General features: G+C 45.5%; 1 protein-coding gene across 4 annotated transcripts in view; it reads right to left on the bottom strand.

The window, feature by feature from the left end:
* Positions 1-21,444, bottom strand: part of POU2F3 (POU class 2 homeobox 3) — a 128,872-nt gene that overhangs the window by 34,957 nt on the left and 72,471 nt on the right. For all 4 annotated transcript variants that reach the window (XM_075191265.1, XM_075191268.1, XM_075191267.1 and 1 more), the window contains one exon: positions 311-412. In XM_075191265.1, the coding sequence (XP_075047366.1) occupies positions 311-412 (102 nt within the window). The remainder of the gene's footprint in view (positions 1-310; positions 413-21,444) is intronic.

Raw genomic sequence — 21,444 nt, 5'->3', positions numbered from 1 at the left:
ATAAAGATCATTGTGAGGGGGAAACATTTGAGGACACAAACCTGGAACTTGCAGAGGAAATCATTATGTAGTTCTAAATATCTGCTCATGTTCTCTATACATAAATTTATGTTTTGCAAAGAGCACATTCTGATATGAACATTTAGGCATACAGCACATATACTGCACATATACAATGTTTAATGCATGTTACTTTTTGTTTACAGTTGTGAGAGCATTTGGGCCCTTAATTTCTGTTCTGGACCCTTTCTGTATTATAATATTGTAAGATTATTTTTTTTATATCTGATGATATCTTTTAATGTCTTACCCCAGGCATTTGCCCTCCACTCATTAAAGACCCTTGGGGCAGATGACATGGCCGATGTGGAATTCCAGACTGCAGTGTCTCACTGAAATCTTCTGTTTTAATCTATAACATAAGGAAATATGGATGAGGATCAGCAATGCTAGGAAAACATTTCACAGAAAAATACTTGACTTTTGATTCTTAATTCATATCTGTGGTCTATTCGACTTGAATGCAAACTCCTGCAAGCAGTTGTAACTATAATAATACATTACATTTACAATTATTAGTATGTTTGTAACACATTTTGCCTTCTTGCACAGTGCTGCAAAATCTGCTGGTACTTTATAAATGAATACTTACATATAATTTTGCTTAATTAGACTGGTCTCTTGTGACTTTCCTCTCTCCTATACTAAGTGATTCTGTAAGATTCACTTCTTGAACCTTAATGCCATTGTCACTCACCGGACTGTGAGTGCCATTTCCCGTGTGTTCAGGAACCGTGGCCGTCCGCCATCCTGAGGGTCTGCGCATGTGCAGCCCTTATCAAGCCTTCAATACCTGTTGCTTTTAATTGATTGGATGATCAGGCAACCCTCCCTATTTAAACCACCTGTGATCATTACCTGGTTGCCTGATCTTGGAGTCTCATTCCCCATGAGCCTCTGAAGGTGTTCCTGTGTTTCCTCATGTATTCAGCTTCTGCTGATTCCTGTTTACTGCTATTGTGGTTGCCAGACCACTTCAACTCTCCTGTGTTCATCGTGCCTGCACTCAGCTGATTCCTATCCGCTGCCTCCGTTACTACTACAGAGTTCCTGCTCACTTCAACTCTCCTGTGTTCATCGTGCCTGCACTCAGCTGATTCCTATCCGCTGCCTCCGTTACTACTACAGAGTTCCTGCTCACTTCAACTCTCCTGTGTTCATTGTGCCTGCACTCAGCTGATTCCTATCCGCTGCCTCCGTTACTACTTCAGAGTTCCTGATTGTCTCAACTCTCCTGTGTTTATCGTGTCTGCTCTCCGCTTCCTCCGTTACCACTACTACTGGATACCAGACCGCCTCAACTGTCCCGTGTTCATCATGTTTCCAGGTTCACTTACTACTGCTTCCTGAGTACCTGAGCGCTGCACCAACCTGATTACCGCTTCCACCCTCCAGTGGTCTCTCCTCCTTCCGGCCTTCAGCCTTCAGGTATCGCTGCACGTCGCTCTGACAGCCTGCTCTCCTGAACCGCGGTATGCATACTTTCCATTGACTTTGCTTTTGTATTGCATATCCATCTGGACTGAGTTGTGTTCTTCTCCGTTACCTACCTTCACCTGGATTCCATTCCTTCACTATAGACAGCGGTACAACTTGCTATACGCAGACCGCTGACTCTCACTACCTCCTCGCTACTCCTGGACATTCCTCCTCACTATAGCAGTGATACAACTTGCTATACGCAGACCACTGACTCTCCTCACGTTTCCTTGTCCATCTGGATCCTCGTGTACATTCATCTACTCATTACCAGTTGCTGCTAGTCATAGACTTTCCTTGAGCATTCTCTCACCATCTGCTGTTTCTCCTATTCCGTTGTCACCCTGCTACCAGAGAACCATAATACCAGCTATATTACTATGGTAAGTCCATCATCTGGTGATATCCTGGGCAAAGACTCCTAGTGCCCGTGACAGTAAGATCAGGCCATGACAGACCCAGGTGCGGAACCTACAGCTAAAGAGATGCTGCAGTATCTGGTTACCCGTATTGAACAACAGGATGTTCGCCAACAACATTTGCTGCAATGTTGCCAGGCGTTAGCCTCCCAAAGAACATCTGTGCAAAATATCACAGCTACTGTTGATGCTCCTGTGCCTTCCTCCGTTTCCCCAGTGCCATCCCAGGTGTCTACTGCTTCCACGCTACACCTGCCTACTCCCTCAAAATATGATTGAGACCCCAAAACATGCAGGGGTTTTCTAAATCAATGCTCAGTTCATTTTGAGCTTCAACCTCACAATTTCTCTACTCATCGTTCCAGAGTGGCCTATCTCATTTCCTTGTTTTCCGGACAAGCTCTCGCATGGGCTTCCCCTCTGTGGGAAAGATATGATCCATTATTACAGGATAGTGCCAAATTTATTTCCACGTTTCGAAGTGTATTTGATGAACCTGGTCGTGTTATTTCCGCTGCATCCAGCATCCTCCGTCTACGTCAGGGTTCTTGTACTGTAGGCCAGTACGTCATTCAATTTCGGATATTAGCCTCTGAACTTCAGTGGAACACTGAAGCGTTAATTGCCGCCTTCTGGCAGGGGCTTTCTGATAAAATTAAAGATGCACTGACTACTCAAGAATTACCTACTTCTCTAGAAGATTTGATTTCTCTTTGCCACCATGTAGACATGAGATTTCGTGAAAGAGAGTCTGAAAAAACAACTTCATTTAAAGCACCTCTTCGTTCAAGCCTCAAGTTTGCCCAGTTTCATCTCCGGCGATACCCATGGAGATAGGTCGCTCCAAATTAACTTCAGAGGAGAGGGTCCGAAGAGTAAAAAATAGACTTTGTATCTATTGTGCTGATTCTACTCATATGCTCAATTCATGCCCTAAAAAAATCGGGAAATGCCAGGCCCTAACCAGTTATGGAGAGGTGAAGTTAGGGTCCCTGGAGTCCTCTCCATGTTCTACGAAATTAAAAGTTTGTGCTTTTGATGTTACAGTTTCCTTTGCTACCAAATCCTTTAAGTCCCAAGCACTTATTGACTCTGGAGCTGCAGGAAATTTTATTTCTAAATCCCTCGTGAATCAATGGTCCCTACCAGTGATTACTTTGAAAATACCTATTACTGTGACTGCTATCGATGGATCACGCATTATTAATGGTCTCATCACCCAGAGTACGTCTCCAGTAACCCTTCAAATTGGTGTATTACACCAGGAAGAAATTTCATTTTTAATTCTCCCTGTTACTACCAGTCCGATTGTATTAGGCCTTCCATGGCTTCAACGTCACTCTCCTCAGATTGACTGGCACACTCCTCAAGTTACGTCTTGGGGGTCTGAATGTCATCATCGTTGCCTCTCTCAAGTCGTTCCTCTCAAAATACAGCAATCCTCCATTTCACATTGTTCACCGGGACTTCCTCCTCAGTATGCTTCTTTTGCCGATGTATTTGATAAAACTCAGTCTGAACGTCTTCCTCCTCATCGTTCATGGGACTGTCCGATTGATCTTCAACCTGGCAAGACTCCTCCCAGGGGATGTGTGTATCCACTTTCGTTACCTGAAACTCAAGCTACATCTGAATACATCCAAGAGAATCTCCAGCGAGGATTTATTCGACCTTCTACCTCTCCCGCTGGAGCAGGGTTTTTCTTCGTAAAAAAGAAGGATGGGTCATTACGCCCCTGCATAGATTTTCGTGGACTTAACGCCATAACTATCAAAAATCGGTATCCCATTCCATTAATTACTGAGTTATTTGATCGTATCAAGGGAACCCGGATCTTTACCAAGTTGGATCTTCGTGGTGCCTACAATTTAATTCGAATCAGGTCCGGTGAGAAATGGAAGACAGCTTTCAACACCAGAGACGGGCATTATGAATATTTAGTAATGCCCTTCGGGTTATGTAATGCCCCCGCTGTTTTCCAGGGTTTCATTAATGAGATCTTCCGGGACTTGTTATATGTTTGTGTCGTCGTCTATCTGGACGACATATTGATCTTTTTGCAGGACCTGCCTTTTCATCATCAACATGTGGCAGAGGTCCTTTCCAGACTCCGGAAAAATTCATTATTCTGCAAGTTAGAAAAATGTTCATTCGAGTTGCCCCAGATTCCATTTCTGGGATATATTGTCTCCGGAGTTGGTCTTCACATGGATCCAGAAAAGGTGAATGCTGTGTTACATTGGCCTCAGCCAACTACTCTTTGTGCAATTCAGCGTTTTTTAGGTTTTGCTAATTACTATAGACGCTTCATTCAAGATTTTTCCTCGATTGCATCTCCTATTGCGGCCCTAACTCGTAAAGGGGCCAATACTAAACAATGGTCCTCTGAGGCTCTTCAAGCTTTCCAGTTTCTCAAAGAGTCCTTCTCCTCTGCTCCTGTTCTTCGACAGCCTGATGTGACGCTTCCCTTCTTCCTAGAGGTAGATGCCTCTAATGTTGGTTTAGGAGCCATTCTCTCCCAAAGATCGGAGCAACAAAAATTCCATCCTTGTGCCTTTTACTCTCGGGGTCTTCTGCCTGCGGAGAAGAATTTTCCTATCGGGGACAAGGAGTTGCTGGCTATAAAAGTAGCATTAGAGGAATGGAGATATTTGTTGGAGGGAGCTCGTCATCCTGTGACAATTTTTACTGATCATAAAAATTTGTCATATTTACAGTCTGCTCAATGTTTGAATCCTCGTCAAGCAGGATGGTCTCTTTTCTTTTCTCCTTTTGAACTAATCATAACCTTCAAACCAGCTACAAAAAATAAAAAAGCAGACGCCCTATCTCGAGCTTTTGTGACGTCCTCAGACGTTGAAGATGGTCCCAACCACTCTATATTAGACCCCAAATGTGTTTCTCTGGCTGCTTCTTCCACTAAGGTGCTACCATTTGGGGGAACCCTCGTGCCTCCTACTCTTAGGAAGAAAATCCTTTTGTGGTTTCACTCTTCTCGTTTTTCTGGACACTCTGGTGAACGCAAGACCTTTGAAATTCTTTCTCGAAGTTACTGGTGGCCTTCTATGAGGAAAGATGTCAAAGATTTTGTGGCTGCGTGTGATTTGTGTTCCCAGTTTAAGACTCCCCGCAGAACTCCAGCGGGTTTGCTTCAACCACTACCCATTCCTTCCAAGCCGTGGACCCATATTAGTATGGACTTTGTTACTGATCTTCCTCCTAGTAAAAACTGCAATACTATTTGGGTAGTGGTGCACAGATTTTCGAAGATGGGGCATTTCGTTCCTTTGACCGGTTTACCTTCTTCATCTACTCTGGCTAATTATTTCATCAAAGAAATCTTCCGTATTCATGGATGTCCCTCCGAGATTGTTTCAGATAGATGAGTACAATTCGTTTCCAGATTCTGGCGGGCCCTCTGTAAGACCTTGGGTATCCGATTATCACTCTCATCCTCCTACCATCCTCAATCAAACGGACAAACCGAAAGGGTCAATCAAGATCTTGAGACTTTTATAAGGATGTTCTCTTCAGCCAACCAAGACAACTGGGTAGATTTGCTTCCATGGGCTGAATTCGCTCATAACAACATGTATCATGAGTCATCTTCTAAAACTCCATTCTTTGTGGTTTACGGTCACCATCCGTCTTTTCCGGAATTTCCTGCCCTCCCTCCCACCCAAGTTCCTGCTGTAGAGACTGTTTGTCAGACCTTCAAAAATATTTGGTCTCAGGTCAAAACCTGTTTAAAGAAAACATCTGCCAGATATAAGTCTTTTGCAGATAAAAAGAGACGGGCTATTCCACCACTGAAAATCGGAGATCGTGTGTGGTTATCAACCAAAAATATTCGTTTGAAGGTCCCATCTATGAAGTTCACTCCTCGTTTTATTGGTCCGTATAAGATCATTCAAGTGATAAATCCAGTTTGTTTCAAACTTCTACTACCTAAGAACCTTCGTATTTCCAATGCCTTCCATGTGTCTTTGCTCAAACCTCTTATCATCAACCGTTTCTCGGTCCCTCCTTCAGCACCTCGGCCAGTTCAAATTCATCAAGAGGAGGACTTTGAGATTACTCACATATTGGATGCAAAAATTTCGCGAGTTCTTCGTTTCCTCGTTCATTGGAAGGGCTTTGGTCCTGAAGAGCGGTCATGGATCAAAGCAGAAGATCTCAATGCTCCAGCTCTTCTTAAGAAGTTTTATTCCAAGTTTCCGGACAAACCCGGTTCCAGGTGTTCTGTGCCCACCTTTAAAAGGGGGGGTTCTGTCACTCACCGGACTGTGAGTGCCATTTCCCGAGTGTTCAGGAACCGTGACCGTCCGCCATCCTGAGGGTCTGCGCATGTGCAGCCCTTATCAAGCCTTCAATACCTGTTGCTTTTAATTGATTGGATGATCAGGCAACCCTCCCTATTTAAACCACCTGTGATCATTACCTGGTTGCCTGATCTTGGAGTCTCATTCCCCATGAGCCTCTGAAGGTGTTCCTGTGTTCCTCGTGTATTCAGCTTCTGCTGATTCCTGTTTACTGCTATTGTGGTTGCCAGACCACTTCAACTCTCCTGTGTTCATCGTGCCTGCACTCAGCTGATTCCTATCCGCTGCCTCCGTTACTACTACAGAGTTCCTGCTCACTTCAACTCTCCTGTGTTCATCGTGCCTGCACTCAGCTGATTCCTATCCACTGCCTCTGTTACTACTTCAGAGTTCCTGATTGTCTCAACTCTCCTGTGTTTATCGTGTCTGCTCTCCGCTTCCTCCGTTACCACTACTACTGGATACCAGACCGCCTCAACTCTCCCGTGTTCATCATGTTTCCAGTTTCTGACAGCCTGCTCTCCTGAACCGCGGTATGCCTACTTTCCATTGACTTTGCTTTTGTATTGCATATCCATCTGGACTGAGTTGTGTTCTTCTCCGGAGCCTCCTATCCACTGAAGCTATTGTTACCATTGACTTTGTTTTCTATTGCCTGGATTGCTATTGAGACTTTGTATACTTCAAGCAGCGCTGGTCAGTTATTTTTGTATTGTGGATATCATCGTGGGATCAAGTTCTGTGTGCCCCGTGTATACTCTGCTTTACATTCATCTCCTCGTGCCCCTCCTCACATATATATAGCAGTGGTACAACTTGCTGACGCAGACCACTGACTCCTGTTCCCTGTGACACCTGTTTCAAGTATCCTCTCACATAGCAGTGGTACAACTTGCTACACACAGACCACTGACTTCCCCGTTACCTACCTTCACCTGGATTCCATTCCTTCACTATAGACAGCGGTAAAACTTGCTATACGCAGACCGCTGACTCTCACTACCTCCTCGCTACTCCTGGACATTCCTCCTCACTATAGCAGTGGTACAACTTGCTATACGCAGACCAATGACTCTCCTCACGTTTCCTTGTCCATCTGGATCCTCGTGTACATTCATCTACTCATTACCAGTTGCTGCTAGTCATAGACTTTCCTTGAGCATTCTCTCACCATCTGCTGTTTCTCCTGTTCCGTTGTCACCCTGCTACCAGAGAACCATAATACCAGCTATATTACTCTGGTAAGTCCATCATCTGGTGATATCCTGGGCAAAGACTCCTAGTGCCCGTGACAGCCATGCATTTGCAGTGCCTACATAAACCCAACCCAAACTGCAATCCAACGCAACACAGCGCCCTTTATTCTGTATACCAGAAACCAGTTTTAGGACATGCAGTCGAAATGGCGACAATGAAAATGTCTCCATTCAGAATGTCAATGTTCACTATGGTGCCACAATTAAAGTGTTGACATTGTGACTGTCGACAGGTTGCATCGTCGACAGTCACAATGTCGACATAATGCATTAGATTAAAAGCGGCAATGTCACCACTGCCACTAATGCCAGCACTACATTATAAAAACAAAACAGCAGTAAATAAAAAAAACAAGACAGTATGCCCCCCTAAACAGCGTAACTAACCCTAGTGCTACCAGCCTAGGCTGGTACTTGCAAAATTGGGTGGACAAAAAGCATGGGGTCTCCCCAGTTTTACTAGTACCACCACTAGGTTTTGCCAGATGGGGATTGTGGCACCATAGCAGGGAAGCCACCGTTTTGCCAGTTAAAGACTGGTCAGCACAGGCTGAATTCCCTGGGGAGATTGGATCCCAAATAAAATGTCCTGGCACCCAGGGTCCGCTTGGACCTATAGTGCACCAAGAAAAAATATAAATAAAACACACACACCCATTTTAAAAATTACTTTATTTCAAATAAATAAAAATACCCTCTGTAGTACTAACCTACATGTCCAAAAAACCTGCTTGTCCAAAAAAAAAAAAACCTCCAAACACATCCAGGGACTTCCTGTTTGGCAAAAAGAAAAACCAGAATACATCCTTGGGATCCTGGCTTTGGCAGCAAAAAATTACATTCAGAGATATCCTGCTTGGCAAACCCCCCCCCCCCAAAAAAAACACACAATATATCCACGGGATCCTGGCATGATCCTAGCTTGGCAAAAAAAAAACACCTTTAGAAATACGCTATCTAGCCCTTCTCTGAAGAGTTTCCAACGCATAATGAGTTCCTTACGGTGCTAGGGCTATATTTAACATGAGGATTTCCCATGACCTCAATGGATATTTTTGCACTTTCAATGAAAAAGTTCATTAAAACATATATAGCAAACTCTGATGTTAACAAGTGTTGCAAGTCTTCCTACCCGCTATCAGATGTTTAAAAGGCTCTGAACAAATCCAATAAAATGTATATCCCCAGGTTCATTGTTGCTCAGGTTGTTTTAAGATGTTATTAGATCTTAAAACAAGTTTGCAGCTTTGTCCGATGCATTGCAACCATTACCCTATATTTTCAAGTATTACCTAGCTGCATGCCAAGTCTTGCTTTATATAACACACCTGGTTGTGTGTATTAAAAAAAACACTATTCTAGGATTTGTTCCTTTAATTTTTTCATGAATTGCAAAATGTACACTAATTAAACCACAAATGTTTTCTCTCTCTCTCTCTCTCTCTCTCTCTCTCTCTCTCTCTCAATTAATTACTAAAATAGATGTTAACTTAAAAACTTGCTGGAAAATGAACTGATTAAAACAGCTGGTATTTCTACACTCGCAATCATGATCCATATAAGAACAAAGCTTACTGCCTTCACCCTAATACTTCACAATATGAAGAAATATCATCATCATCATCACCATTTATTTATATAGCGCCACTGATTCTGCAGCGCTGTACAGAGAACTCATTCACATCAGTCCCCGCCCCATTGGAGCTTACAGTCTAAATTCCCTAACACACACACACACACACAGACAGGGAGAGACAGATAGACTAGGGTCAATTTTGATAGCAGCCAATTAACCTACTAGTATGTTTTTGGGGTGTGGGAGGAAACCGGAGCACCAGGAGGAAACCCACACAAACATGGGGAGAACATACAAACTCCACACAGATAAGGCCATGGTCGGGAATTGAACTCATAACCCCAGCGCTGTGAGGCAGAAGTGCTAACCACTTTGCCACCGTGCTGCCCATACATAGCAAAAGCATAGTAAAAACTAAACACTTCCTCTTTTCATCTGAAGAAAAAGGAATATTTTATCTGAATTTCAATATATTATTAAATGGATGGTTTAAATAAGGAAGATACAATTCTGAAAAACAAAACGCAAACAATTAAGCACTAAAACAATTGCTGCCTTTAGCGTCTATTAATTTTAGAAGCAGCAGTTTGAGTACTTAAAAGATTATTTTGAAAAAGTAAATACTAAAATATCAGATAAAATGATACATATAGAGAAATGGTTATAAAAAACATTTTAATTCAAGATCACTATTAAAAATGTAAAGCTGTGGTGGAAGTTTAAGACCTATAAATTTTACAATATTTTGAAGAGGTACCACATTCCAGGTTTTTAGAATATCCCACTCCACCTTCATGGGGAGTCTGTGTATATACAACCGCAAAGGGTAAGACTTTCAATAGCAGAGAGACCATTTATGGTTAATGAACGGTATATCTATTGGCATCCGTAAAAAATGAATAAGAGAATAGAGAATGGACTTGAGCAGCGTTTAAAGGAATAAATCCTAGAATCGTGGCTTTGTTTAATACAATGTTTTTAGTTCTAAGGGGCATATTTAATTAGGTCCGGCGGCTGCATGTGTAATGTGATACGGTATTGCAACATCACAGATTTCTCTTCGCACCTCTTCCCCCCTGGGGAGCGCACGGAAATCCGCAGTGTTGCAGCAATGGGACTTGTGCAGCCTGTTAATAATCGCGAGCACCGGACCTAATTGAATATGCCCCTTAATATTTTTAATTAATAAAGGTGAAGGAAACACATTCATCCACTGACTGGAACCAGGTCTGTTATATAAAGAAAGACTTGGCATGCAGCTAGGTAAAGCTTGAAAAATACAGTGTAATGGTTGAAATGTGTAGGATAAAAGTGCAAACTAGAGGCTGTTGTTCAGAGCCCTTTAAACATGTAATAGCAGGTGGGAAGACATGCAGCTATTGTTATCATCAGAGTTTGTTATATATATTTTAAATAATGTTTTTCATTGTAAGTGTAACAATATCCACTTTTTAATTGTTTTTTTTCTACAAAAACAGTAATATACTAGGATTGTTGTCCTGCTGTCGGTTTACCTCTCATCTTTACCTAGTCTTTAGTGAACTGAAAAATATTCCTGCAAAAAGTAGCTAAAAAAGTAAAGAAATAAAAGATGGAAGATGTGAAGCACACAAAACTATATACCAACAGAGAGGCGTTTTTGTTCTGGTCAATACACAGAGGGGGAATCATGGACTTGCAAATTTGTGGGGAATTGGATGAATGAATATATACAATATATATATATATATATATATATATATTGTAACAAAAGGAGGCATTTAGCTGGCAATATGCAGAGAAAGCAGGGAAGTAGAGTAAAACATTGGCACAGTTATGTACCTAGGTGGAGATTAAACCAGGTAAAAACATATGTGTAGTTTAAAATTGGTTTACTGACATGATTTAAAAGCTGCTTCCTCTCAGCAAACAGACAGGGTGGGTCTGATAGTCTAAACAGAGCCAGGGATGGGCGTTTCCTTTTAAAGAGAAGGTGGGTGTGTCACCTGTCCATCAAGCTAGGCCTGTGGGAGGAGTGTCAGGTATAAAACCCTGCTTGTTTCATTGTTCAGGGAGATCAACGCTGGGCTAGCTGGCTGATCTGGACAGAGAGCTGGACTATGTATAGTAAGCGTTGAGGGTCTCCATAATTGCTGTGCAAGTATATGGTGTCAAAACATTATTACCATCCTGACAATAAAGAACCATAAAAAGGAAGAAGTTGTACGCGTGTGCTTCTGCAGTAGCGGGCTCTTGCCACGATATATATATATATATATATATATATATATATATATATATATATACATATACATACATATATACACACACACACACATATATATACACATATCTATATATAGATATATATGTATATATATATATATATACATATATATATATACATATATATATATATATATATATATATATATATATATATATATGTGACAGGCCCGGGCCTTATATTGAGAATATCCTGCCAACCCGGTCTGTCCTCAGTGGGCCAACTGAACAACCATGGCCCACTCTGTTATTAAATGCCGCCCGGTGGCCAGATATGTTATTGCTGTGGTGTCCAGAGAGGGAGGGGAGAAGCAGCTCACAGGAAGTGTGAATCAGCTGTGGACCCTGTGACATCAAAAAGTAGTGGAACGGGTTAAAAAGAGGAGGGTCAGGACCTTATCTAAAATCAGGAGGGGGTCTCTCCCTGTTTGCTAACTATTGTTCTAGCAAGTCTGCAACACAGTCCGAATGGCACCATCACCGCAGGGGGGGAGACCACTGATGTCATGCACTATTTCCACCCCTGTTACCACCCAAACTCTTCACACCACCAATCACAAGAGGACAATGAGTGGGGAGTTGTGGAAGGGACAAAAGGGGAGTTGTTGGAGAATCTTGAGACAGTGAGGACTTGGACTGTTGGAGAGTAACCATATTCTCGCAGGGCCTTAAAGGAATGCTTAAGGCAGGAGCTTCTTGACAGAGATCGGACAGTGTACCTCTAGGACTGATTCTGTTACCACTCCATCGGGAGACACTCGCAGATTCTGGGGAATTGGTAAGCCTACATCGGTAGGGAGACTATACCCAGGGTCCCACCAAGCTGGTGGAGATTTGGCCGAGCGGCTGGGATCAGCAAGATACACAGACCCACCTTAAGGATCAGAAACCGTGGCCCACTTGGATTGTCAGCTGTGGATGTTATTACCAGGAGTTTGGGCCTGCTAGGACTCTGTGCTTGGAGGTAACCTGCTGGGGACTTGGTTGGGGAGTTTTTACTTGCACTGGTGATTTTCTGACACTTGATATATTTGGTGGGGGAACAAGTTTCTCCTTGGGGAGCACTGTTGTATTTTACTAAGTGTGTACACTTTGTTTAATAAAAGGGATTATTATTTCTTTCCTGTCTCCTTACCTGTGTGACCTGTGAACCTAGAGGACAGGGTATCTAGTGAGCTTTGGTTCTAACCCCGGTGTCCTCACAATATTGGTGGCAGCAGTGGGATCACACAGTCCCAACTTTTGGGTAGAGCGCAGGGACTCGCATCCAGATACGGTCATCCTCTGTAAGGACACAAGGCAACAGTCTGTCAGCACCAGTGTTAGTAAAAAAAGAACCTAGCTGGGAAGTCAGCAGGAATGGCCACAGAAGCAGAGCAGGTCAGTTTAAAAGCCACAGAGAGATTCTATATGAAAGCAAGGAAACAACAATTGCAGGGGTTCTGCAGAACCAAAGGGGTGGACTTTGATGACACAGACGTGCGTGAAGTTCTGGTGGCCAAATTAATGGAATGGGAAAGGGCTCACCCTGAGGAGATGGAAGAGTCAGAGGTGGAGGAGGAGGAGGCCAAAGGCCAGCCACAGAGACCCCCCAGTGGGACACAACCCAGACCACCGTCCGGCACTCCAGCAGCGCTGCAAGATTGGCTGACAGCACTGGGGGAAAGGGCAACCCTGCATGAAAGGGCAGCCGTACTCCAAGCAATGTTGGGGGTAGCAACTGAGGTACCCCAGATTCAGAGAGGAGAAGGTCGGGGAGAGGCCCGGTTGAGACCTCAGCTGGGATATAGTGGAGTCCCAATTTTTAAAGAGGCAGATGCAGACATTGATACCCATCTCCAGGTTTTTGAAAACTTGATGGGAGTCCATGGGATTGAGGAGGAAGAGTGGTCCAAATATCTGGGACCCAGCCTGACTGGTAGAGCGCTGGAAGCTTACCAGGCTCTAAGCCCTCAAGAATGTGGGGATTATGGTGCGGTGAAAAAGGCGCTGATGGTAAAATTCCAGTTAAATGTAGAGACCTACAGATACAAGTTCAGGACTTTAAATAAAGGAGGGTCACAATCGCACCAGGAATTTGCCAGCCAGCTACAGAGGGCCTGTGAGAAATGGTTGAAAGGGAAAGGGGCCCGCTCCGCTAAGCAAATTAAAGAGCTCATTATGCTGGAGCAGCTGACTCTAAAAATGGCCCCAGAGATCCGGGAATGGCTGGCGGACAGAAAACCTGAGACCCTGGAGGAGGCAGCAGGGCTAGCTGATGAGTATGTGGTGAGTCGACCCAGGTGGAGAGCCCTAGTATGCCTAGTCAAGCAGCTGCAGGGAGGGGGAGCCGACCAATTCCAGCAAGTCTAGAGACACCTGGAGAACTATTAGAGAGAACTCTGCCCGGAATCCAAGAGATGAACCAGTCCGATCCAGACCCAGGGACCTGAATCCAAAGAGGTGCTATCGGTGCAACCAGGTGGGGCACTTCCAGAGAGATTGTCCCCGTACCAAAGGTCCGATGCCAGGAGCCAGAGCTGCACCAGTGACCACTGTACAGTATGCCCCAGGAGATTTTGAAATCGGCATTGAGGCCGAGCCACCCTGTCCTGATGTGCCAGAGGCAAGGGACGGGGTGTATGTGGTGAACCTGATTTTGGGGGAGGGGAGGCAGAGTCTTAGGAATATGCAGGGTCATCTACAGGACGTGTGGGTGGGGGACTGCAAGGTCCAGGGGTTGAGAGACTCAGGAGCATCCCTGACCCTGGTGGAGCCTGATATAATTAAAAGATCCCAAGTTATGGAGGGACAGCAGGTCCGGATTTCCACGGTGGGGGGCCATCTTGCAGATATTCAAGTGGCCCGGGTATATTTGGATTGGGGGGCGGGATTTGGAATGGTGGAGGTGGGCATCCTGGATGGACTACCAGAAAAAGTGATTTTGGGGAATGATTTGGGCCAGGGATTGGTCACTCACTTTGTGCAAGCTGTGACCCACAGCCAGAGCCGAGTGCAAGCCACAGCTGCACAAGAAGCCGCAACACCAAGGAGACCACCAAGACTAACCCCGGCAACCAGAACCAAGGAGCCAGAGGCAGCACCGTTGGTGAGTAACCCTAAAAGATCTGATGTTGTACCAGAAATTGATTTGGGGGAGGAGGACAGAAGGGAATTTAGGAAGGCCCAAAAGACTGACCCATCCCTAGCCAAACTGAGGAGTGTAGCAGACGCTGGGGGAGGGGAAGTGGCAGGCAGTAAAGTAGTGTGGGATAAAGGGCTGTTATATAGGGTAGTCACCCCCACCCTAGATCAAGATCCAGGGACAGAAGTGAAGCAGTTGGTAGTACCCTGGGCTTACCGGACCCATTTATTAGCGCTGGCCCATGACATTCCAGCAGCAGGGCACTTTGGGACCAGAAAAAGGTTGGCCCGGGTGTTGCGGACTTTTTTCTGGCCTCAAGTCACCCAGGATGTGAAACGGTACAAAGCCTACTGTGACACCTGCCAGAGAATAGGGAGAGCCCCTAAGAAAGTCCCACTACAATCCCTGCCTATAATTGAGGAGCCCTTTGCCCGGGTGGCTATAGATATCGTAGGTCCATTAGCCATCCCCAGTTACACCGGAAAAAGATTCATCCTCACCCTGGTGGACTTTGCCACCAGATACCCAGAGGCAGTAGCCCTGTCGTCCATAGACGCAGAGCATCATGTGGCCCAGGCTCTGGTGGACATTTTCAGCCGGGTAGGATATCCCAGGGAAGTGGATACTGACCAGGGGACCCAATTCCAAGGGGACCTAGTCCAGACCCTATGGGAAAAGTGGGGCATTAAGCTCCTGCGAACTACTCCATACCATCCCCAGACCAATGGGTTATGTGAGCGTTTCAATGGAACGCTGAAACACCTCCTGAAGGCATATGTACAGTCTGAAGGGAGAGACTGGGACAGGGCCCTGCAGCAGCTCCTGTTTGCATACAGAGAAGTGCCCCAGGAGTCCACCGGATACTCTCCTTTCGAACTTTTGTATGGCCGGAGGTTACGAGGCCCCCTAGACCTGGTTAGAGAGAGCTGGGAAGGAACGTTCCAGGCCAATGAGCAGCCTATCCTTAAATATGTAGAGAAGATGAGGGAGAGGATGAAGAGGGTAGCGCAGCTGGCGCAAGGCCATTTAAAAGGAGCCCAGGCAAGACAGAAAGAGTGGTACGATGCCCACGCTCAGGATAGGAAGCTGAACGCAGGACAGAAGATGATGGTGCTAGTCCCAATGAGACGGAATAAACTTCAAGCCACCTGGGATGGCCCATACAAAGTGGTGAGGCAGGTAGGGCCAGTCAACTATGTAGTAGCGCTGGATGATGAGGAAACCTGGCTGAAAACCTTCCACATCAATCGACTAAAAGGTTATGTGGAACGGCAGATGGCAGCAATGGTGGTGTGTTGTCCCCCCATGGGTCCCACAGAGGTAGACCCCCTACTGGAGATGATAGGGGAGGTGAGAGAGGAAAAGGGGGTGGAGACAATGACAGTGGGGACGCAGCTAGGAGAGGGACAGAGGCAGGAAATGAGGGAGGTGCTGGAGAAGGAGCAGGCCCAATTTACCTGTAAGCCCGGGCGTACCCACCTAGCCACCCACCATGTAGACACGGGGAGGAGAAGCCCATAAGGCAGGTAGCATACCGCATGACCCCCGCAGTACTGGCCCAGGTACGGAAGGAGATAGAGGAAATGCTGGCCTTAGGAGTAATTAAGAAGTCAAATAGTCCATGGGCTGCAGGGGTGGTATTGGTCCCGAAGAAGGATGGGACCACCCGCTTCTGCGTGGACTACCGTAAACTAAATGAGGTCACCACCACTGATGCTTATCCCATGGCCCGAATAGATGAGCTACTAGATAGGCTAGGGGCAGCCAAGTTTGTGTCCACTTTGGATCTGAGTAAGGGCTATTGGCAAATTCCCCTCACCCCCAAAGCTCAGGAGCGGTCAGCCTTTATAACCCCACTGGGATTGTTTGAATGTACGACAATGCCCTTTGGGATGAAAAATGCTCCCGCCACATTCCAACAGATGATTGATGACCTGTTGGGGGGGTGTCAGGAATTTGCCCAGGCTTACTTAGATGACATTGCCATCTTCAGCCAGACGTGGGAGGATCACTTAGTGCAAGTGTCAGAGGTCCTGAGGAGAATCAGGCAGGCAGGGTTGACCATTCGCCCAGACAAATGCTTCATGGGCATGGCAGAAGTGCAATACTTGGGGCACCGTGTTGGTGGGGGAATCATACGACCTGAACCGGCAAAAGTAGAAGCCATTGTTCAGTGGCCCCGACCCACCAACCAAAAGCAGGTACGAGCGTTCCTCGGGATCGCAGGGTACTACAGAAAATTCGTGCCTCAGTATAGCACTGTTGCCAGGCCCCTGACTGACTTGACAAAGAAAAAATACTCCAGACATATAGAATGGACCCCAGAGTGCGAGGGAGCCTTTGACGCTCTGAAGGCAGCATTGACTCAGTCCCCAGTGTTAGCAGCCCCAGACTTTAAGAAACGATTTCTGGTACAGACAGATGCTTCAGGGTGTGGACTCGGTGCTGTGCTCAGCCAAGTGGGGGAGGATGGGCATGAGCACCCAGTGGTTTATTTATCCCGAAAGCTGGTGGATAGAGAGGTAGCCTATGCCACAATTGAAAAAGAATGCCTGGCCATAGTGTGGGCCCTAAAGAAATTACAACCCTACATTTATGGGCAAGAGTTCACAGTAATTACAGACCACAACCCCCTTTACTGGTTACAAAGATCTTCTGGGGAAAATGGGAGGTTATTACGGTGGAGTTTAGCATTACAAGGTTATAACTTTACTATCTCGCACAAAAAGGGGAAAGACCACTCAAATGCGGACGGACTCTCCAGAAGAGAGGAGGAGAACCCTTCATTAAGGAACCCACCATGCCAAGGAGAACATCTGGAGCCCGACCACCAGACTCCAACTGTCACCTTGATTTAATAAGGGGGAGGTATGTGACAGACCCGGGCCTTATATTGAGAATATCCTTCCAACCCGGTCTGTCCTCAGTGGGCCAACTGAACAACCATGGCCCACTCTGTTATTAAATGCCGCCCGGTGGCCAGATCTGTTATTGCTGTGGTGTCCAGAGAGGGAGGGGAGAGGCAGCTCACAGGAAGTGTGAATCAGCTGTGGATCCTGTGACATCAAAAAGTAGTGGAACGGGTTAAAAAGAGGAGGGTCGGGACCTTATCTAAAATCAGGAGGGGGCCTCTCCCTGTTTGCTAACTATTGTTCTAGCAAGTCTGCAACACAGTCCGAATGGCACCATCACCGCAGGGGGGGAGACCACTGATGTCATGCACTATTTCCACCCCTGTTACCACCCAAACTCTTCACACCACCAATCACAAGAGGACAATGAGTGGGGGGTTGTGGAAGGGACAAAAGGGGAGTTGTTGGAGAATCTTGAGACAGTGAGGACTTGGACTGTTGGAGAGTAACCGTATTCTCGCAGGGCCTTAAAGGAATGCTTAAGGCAGGAGCTTCTTGACAGAGATCGGACAGTGTACCTCTAGGACTGATTCTGTTACCACTCCATCGGGAGACACTCGCAGATTCTGGGGAATTGGTGAGCCTACATCGGTAGGGAGACTATACCCAGGGTCCCACCAAGCTGGTGGAGATTTGGCCGAGCGGCTGGGATCAGCAAGATACACAGACCCACCTTAAGGATCAGAAACCGTGGCCCACTTGGATTGTCAGCTGTGGATGTTATTACCAGGAGTTTGGGCCTGCTAGGACTCTGTGCTTGGAGGTAACCTGCTGGGGACTTGGTTGGGGAGTTTTTACTTGCACTGGTGATTTTCTGACACTTGATATATTTGGTGGGGGAACAAGTTTCTCCTTGGGGAGCACTGTTGTATTTTACTAAGTGTGTACACTTTGTTTAATAAAAGGGATTATTATTTCTTTCCTGTCTCCTTACTTGTGTGACCTGTGAACCTAGAGGACAGGGTATCTAGTGAGCTTTGGTTCTAACCCCGGTGTCCTCACAATATATATATATATATATATATATATATATTGTGGCAAGAGCCCGCTACTGCAGAAGCACACGCGAACAACTTCTTCCTTTTTATGTAGTTTTATTGTCAGGATGGTAAATGGTTTTGACACCGTACAGATTTCACAGCATTTCTTGGAGACCCTAAACGCTAGCTAGACATAGCTCAGCTCTCTCAAGACCAGCCAGCTTCCCCAGCATTGATCTCCCTGAACAAATGGTACAAACAAGCTTTAATATATGTTACTTCTCCCCCAGCCTTAGCTTGATGGACAGGTGACACACCCACCTTCTCTTTAAAAGAAAACACCCATCAGTGGCTCTGTTTGCACAGAGACACCCTGTCTGTTTGCTGAGAGGAAATCATGTAAGTTAACAAACTTTAAACTACACATATGTTTTTACCTGGTTTAATCTCAACATAGGTGCATAACTGTGCCAATGTTTTATTCTGTTTGTATACTTTCTCTGCCTCTTGTCAAAAAAATGCCTCCCTTTGTTACACATCCCTCCCCCTAGCGTCTCCAAGTAGGGGGACGCGGACTTCGCGAGGAGCGCATATTTTCGTGACAATGCATCTGTATTCTTGTGCAGAATCCCAGGTCTATGTTCTACTGAGAACTTAAAAGGTTGCAGTGTCAAGAACCAGCGGGTTACCTTGGCATTTACCTCCCGGTTGTTCTACATCCATCTTAATGGTGCATGGTCTGTTATTAAGGTGAACTCTCTGCCTAGGAGATAATAGCGCAGAGCTTCTGTAGCCCATTTTATGGCGAGACATTCTTTCTCCACAGTGGCATATTTTTGTTCCCTTGGAAGCAACTTCCGACTTAGGTACAGGACAGGGTTTTCTACTCCATTCTTCTCCTGTGACAAGACTGCACCTAAGCCAACACCAGAAGCATCAGTTTGGAGGAAGAACCTCCAGGTAAAATCTGGTGCTTGTAGAACTGGAGAGGAACAAAGAAATAACCGAAGATCAGACCAGGCGGTTTCTGCAGAGTCAGACCAGGTTAATCTATCTAGACAACCTTTTTTTTAACATGTCCGTAAGTGGAGCAGCTCTAGTGGCGAAGTGGCTTACAAACCGCCTGTAGTAACCTACTAAGCCTAAAAAGGTTCTTAACTGCGACTTTTTTTCTGGTCTTGTCCAATTTTTGACTGCTTCCACTTTGTCTAGCTGGGGTTTTACATGCCCTCGACCAACAATGTACCCCAAATATTTGGCTTCTCTCATGGCTATGGCACATTTCTCTGGGTTAGCTGTTAATCCTGCTGACCTTAATGCAGAGCCGTAACTAGGAATTTTAGTGCCCTGGGCGAGGAAGAGCACTGGCGCCCCCCCCCCCACACACACTTACCTTGGTAGTTGTAGGTGGTCTCTCCCAGCCGTGACAAAAGCTCGGCATTGCGCCCTGGGAGGTCACAGTGCTCTAGTTACAAACCCAATTTGTATAATAAATAAAAACAAAACAAGAAAAACACAAACAACTTTCTAACAACAAATAATGTTAGCAATCACAAAACAAGCCGTCACAACCAGCGGCTCCTCTCTGTGATGACAGTTCCACAAGTGTATTATGTGGCTGGCTGGATACAGTGTTAACTAGGGTTCTCCAGCTTTTGTCGAACGACAGATTCCAGCTTGCCCTCTGGTAGGGCATGCTGTGCTTTGTAGTTCCACAACACTGAAGAGCCAGAGGCACCGATAAAAGTAATTGACTGAAAGCCTACTTACCTTGAATCTGGTATTCTGTCCTGTCTGCTTCTCCTCTGTAGCTTCTCCGGAGAAGTGCAGGGGAGTGTAGTCCATTCATGTGGGAAGCTTTTATCGCTATACAAAGTAAATATGCTATGTAAATTCATTTAGCCACCATGTTGTTCAGAACATTGCGGCTCCAGAATTTTTACAAGAAATATCTGCTGATTTTTCTCACGCCCCCATTGAGGTGTAAGGAAAAGTCAGCTGAGAAATTACCGTAGTAACGGTAAAAATGCACAGCCGCGATGTTCCTCAGAACATAGCAAGTAATTGAATCTGCCACATAATGTACAAAAAAATGATTATAATAAGAAGATTGTGCCTACCTGCCATACTCAAGTTTGTCCGCAGCTCTTCCAATCAGCAGCCACCAAGACTCCATCAACATCAGCAGAAGAGGAGGAAGAAGGTAAGAGGGGAGAAGAAGGGGTAGCTGTGAGGGGCACAGAGAAAAAGTGGGTGTTGGGGCAAATGGTAGAAGGTGAGGAGATGGATAAAACAAAGGGTGGGCAAAGAAACACAAGGGGAGACAGAGTTGCACAAAATTAAACACAGACAAAAAGTGGGGGTAAGAGATGCACAGACACACATACAAAACTGCAGACAGAGAGGAAAACACAACAGGGGACACAGAGTTCAACAAAATTAAAGACAGACACAAAGTGGGGGTAAGAAAGAGACAGACACAGAGATGCACAGACACAGAAAAGGGGGGGGGGCAGAACCACACATACATAGAGGAAAACACAAGAGGGGAGAAGAGACGGGGGGGTTCACAGAGTTCAACAAAATTAAAGACAGACACAAAGTGGGGGTAAGAAAGAGACAGACACAGAGATGCACAGACACAGAAAAAAGGGGGGGGGCAGAACCACACATACATAGAGGAAAACACAAGAGGGGAGAAGAGACGGGGGGGGGGGCGGGGGTTCACAGAGTTCAACAAAATTAAAGACAGTTACAAAGTGGGGTAAGAAAGAGAAAGACAGTCACAGAAGACAGAGATGCACAGACATACAAGGGGGGAGCAGAGCAACACATCTAAAATAGCAGATAGAGGAAAACACAACAGGGGAGAAGAGACAGGGCTGGGGGACACACAGAGTTCAACAAAGTTAAAGACAGTCACAAAGAGGGGTAAGAAAGAGACAGATACAAAGATACACAGACACAGAAAGGGGGAAAGCAGAGCCACACATACACAATAGCAGGAAGAGACAGGGGGTGAAAGATAGAGACAGGCAGACAGAAACACTG

The sequence above is a fragment of the Mixophyes fleayi genome, chromosome 11, assembly GCF_038048845.1.
Source record: "Mixophyes fleayi isolate aMixFle1 chromosome 11, aMixFle1.hap1, whole genome shotgun sequence".
NCBI classification, from domain to species: Eukaryota; Metazoa; Chordata; class Amphibia; order Anura; family Limnodynastidae; genus Mixophyes; species Mixophyes fleayi.
The sequence above is the reverse complement of the archived record's forward strand: the minus strand, read 5'-3'. Positions and strand labels throughout refer to the sequence as shown.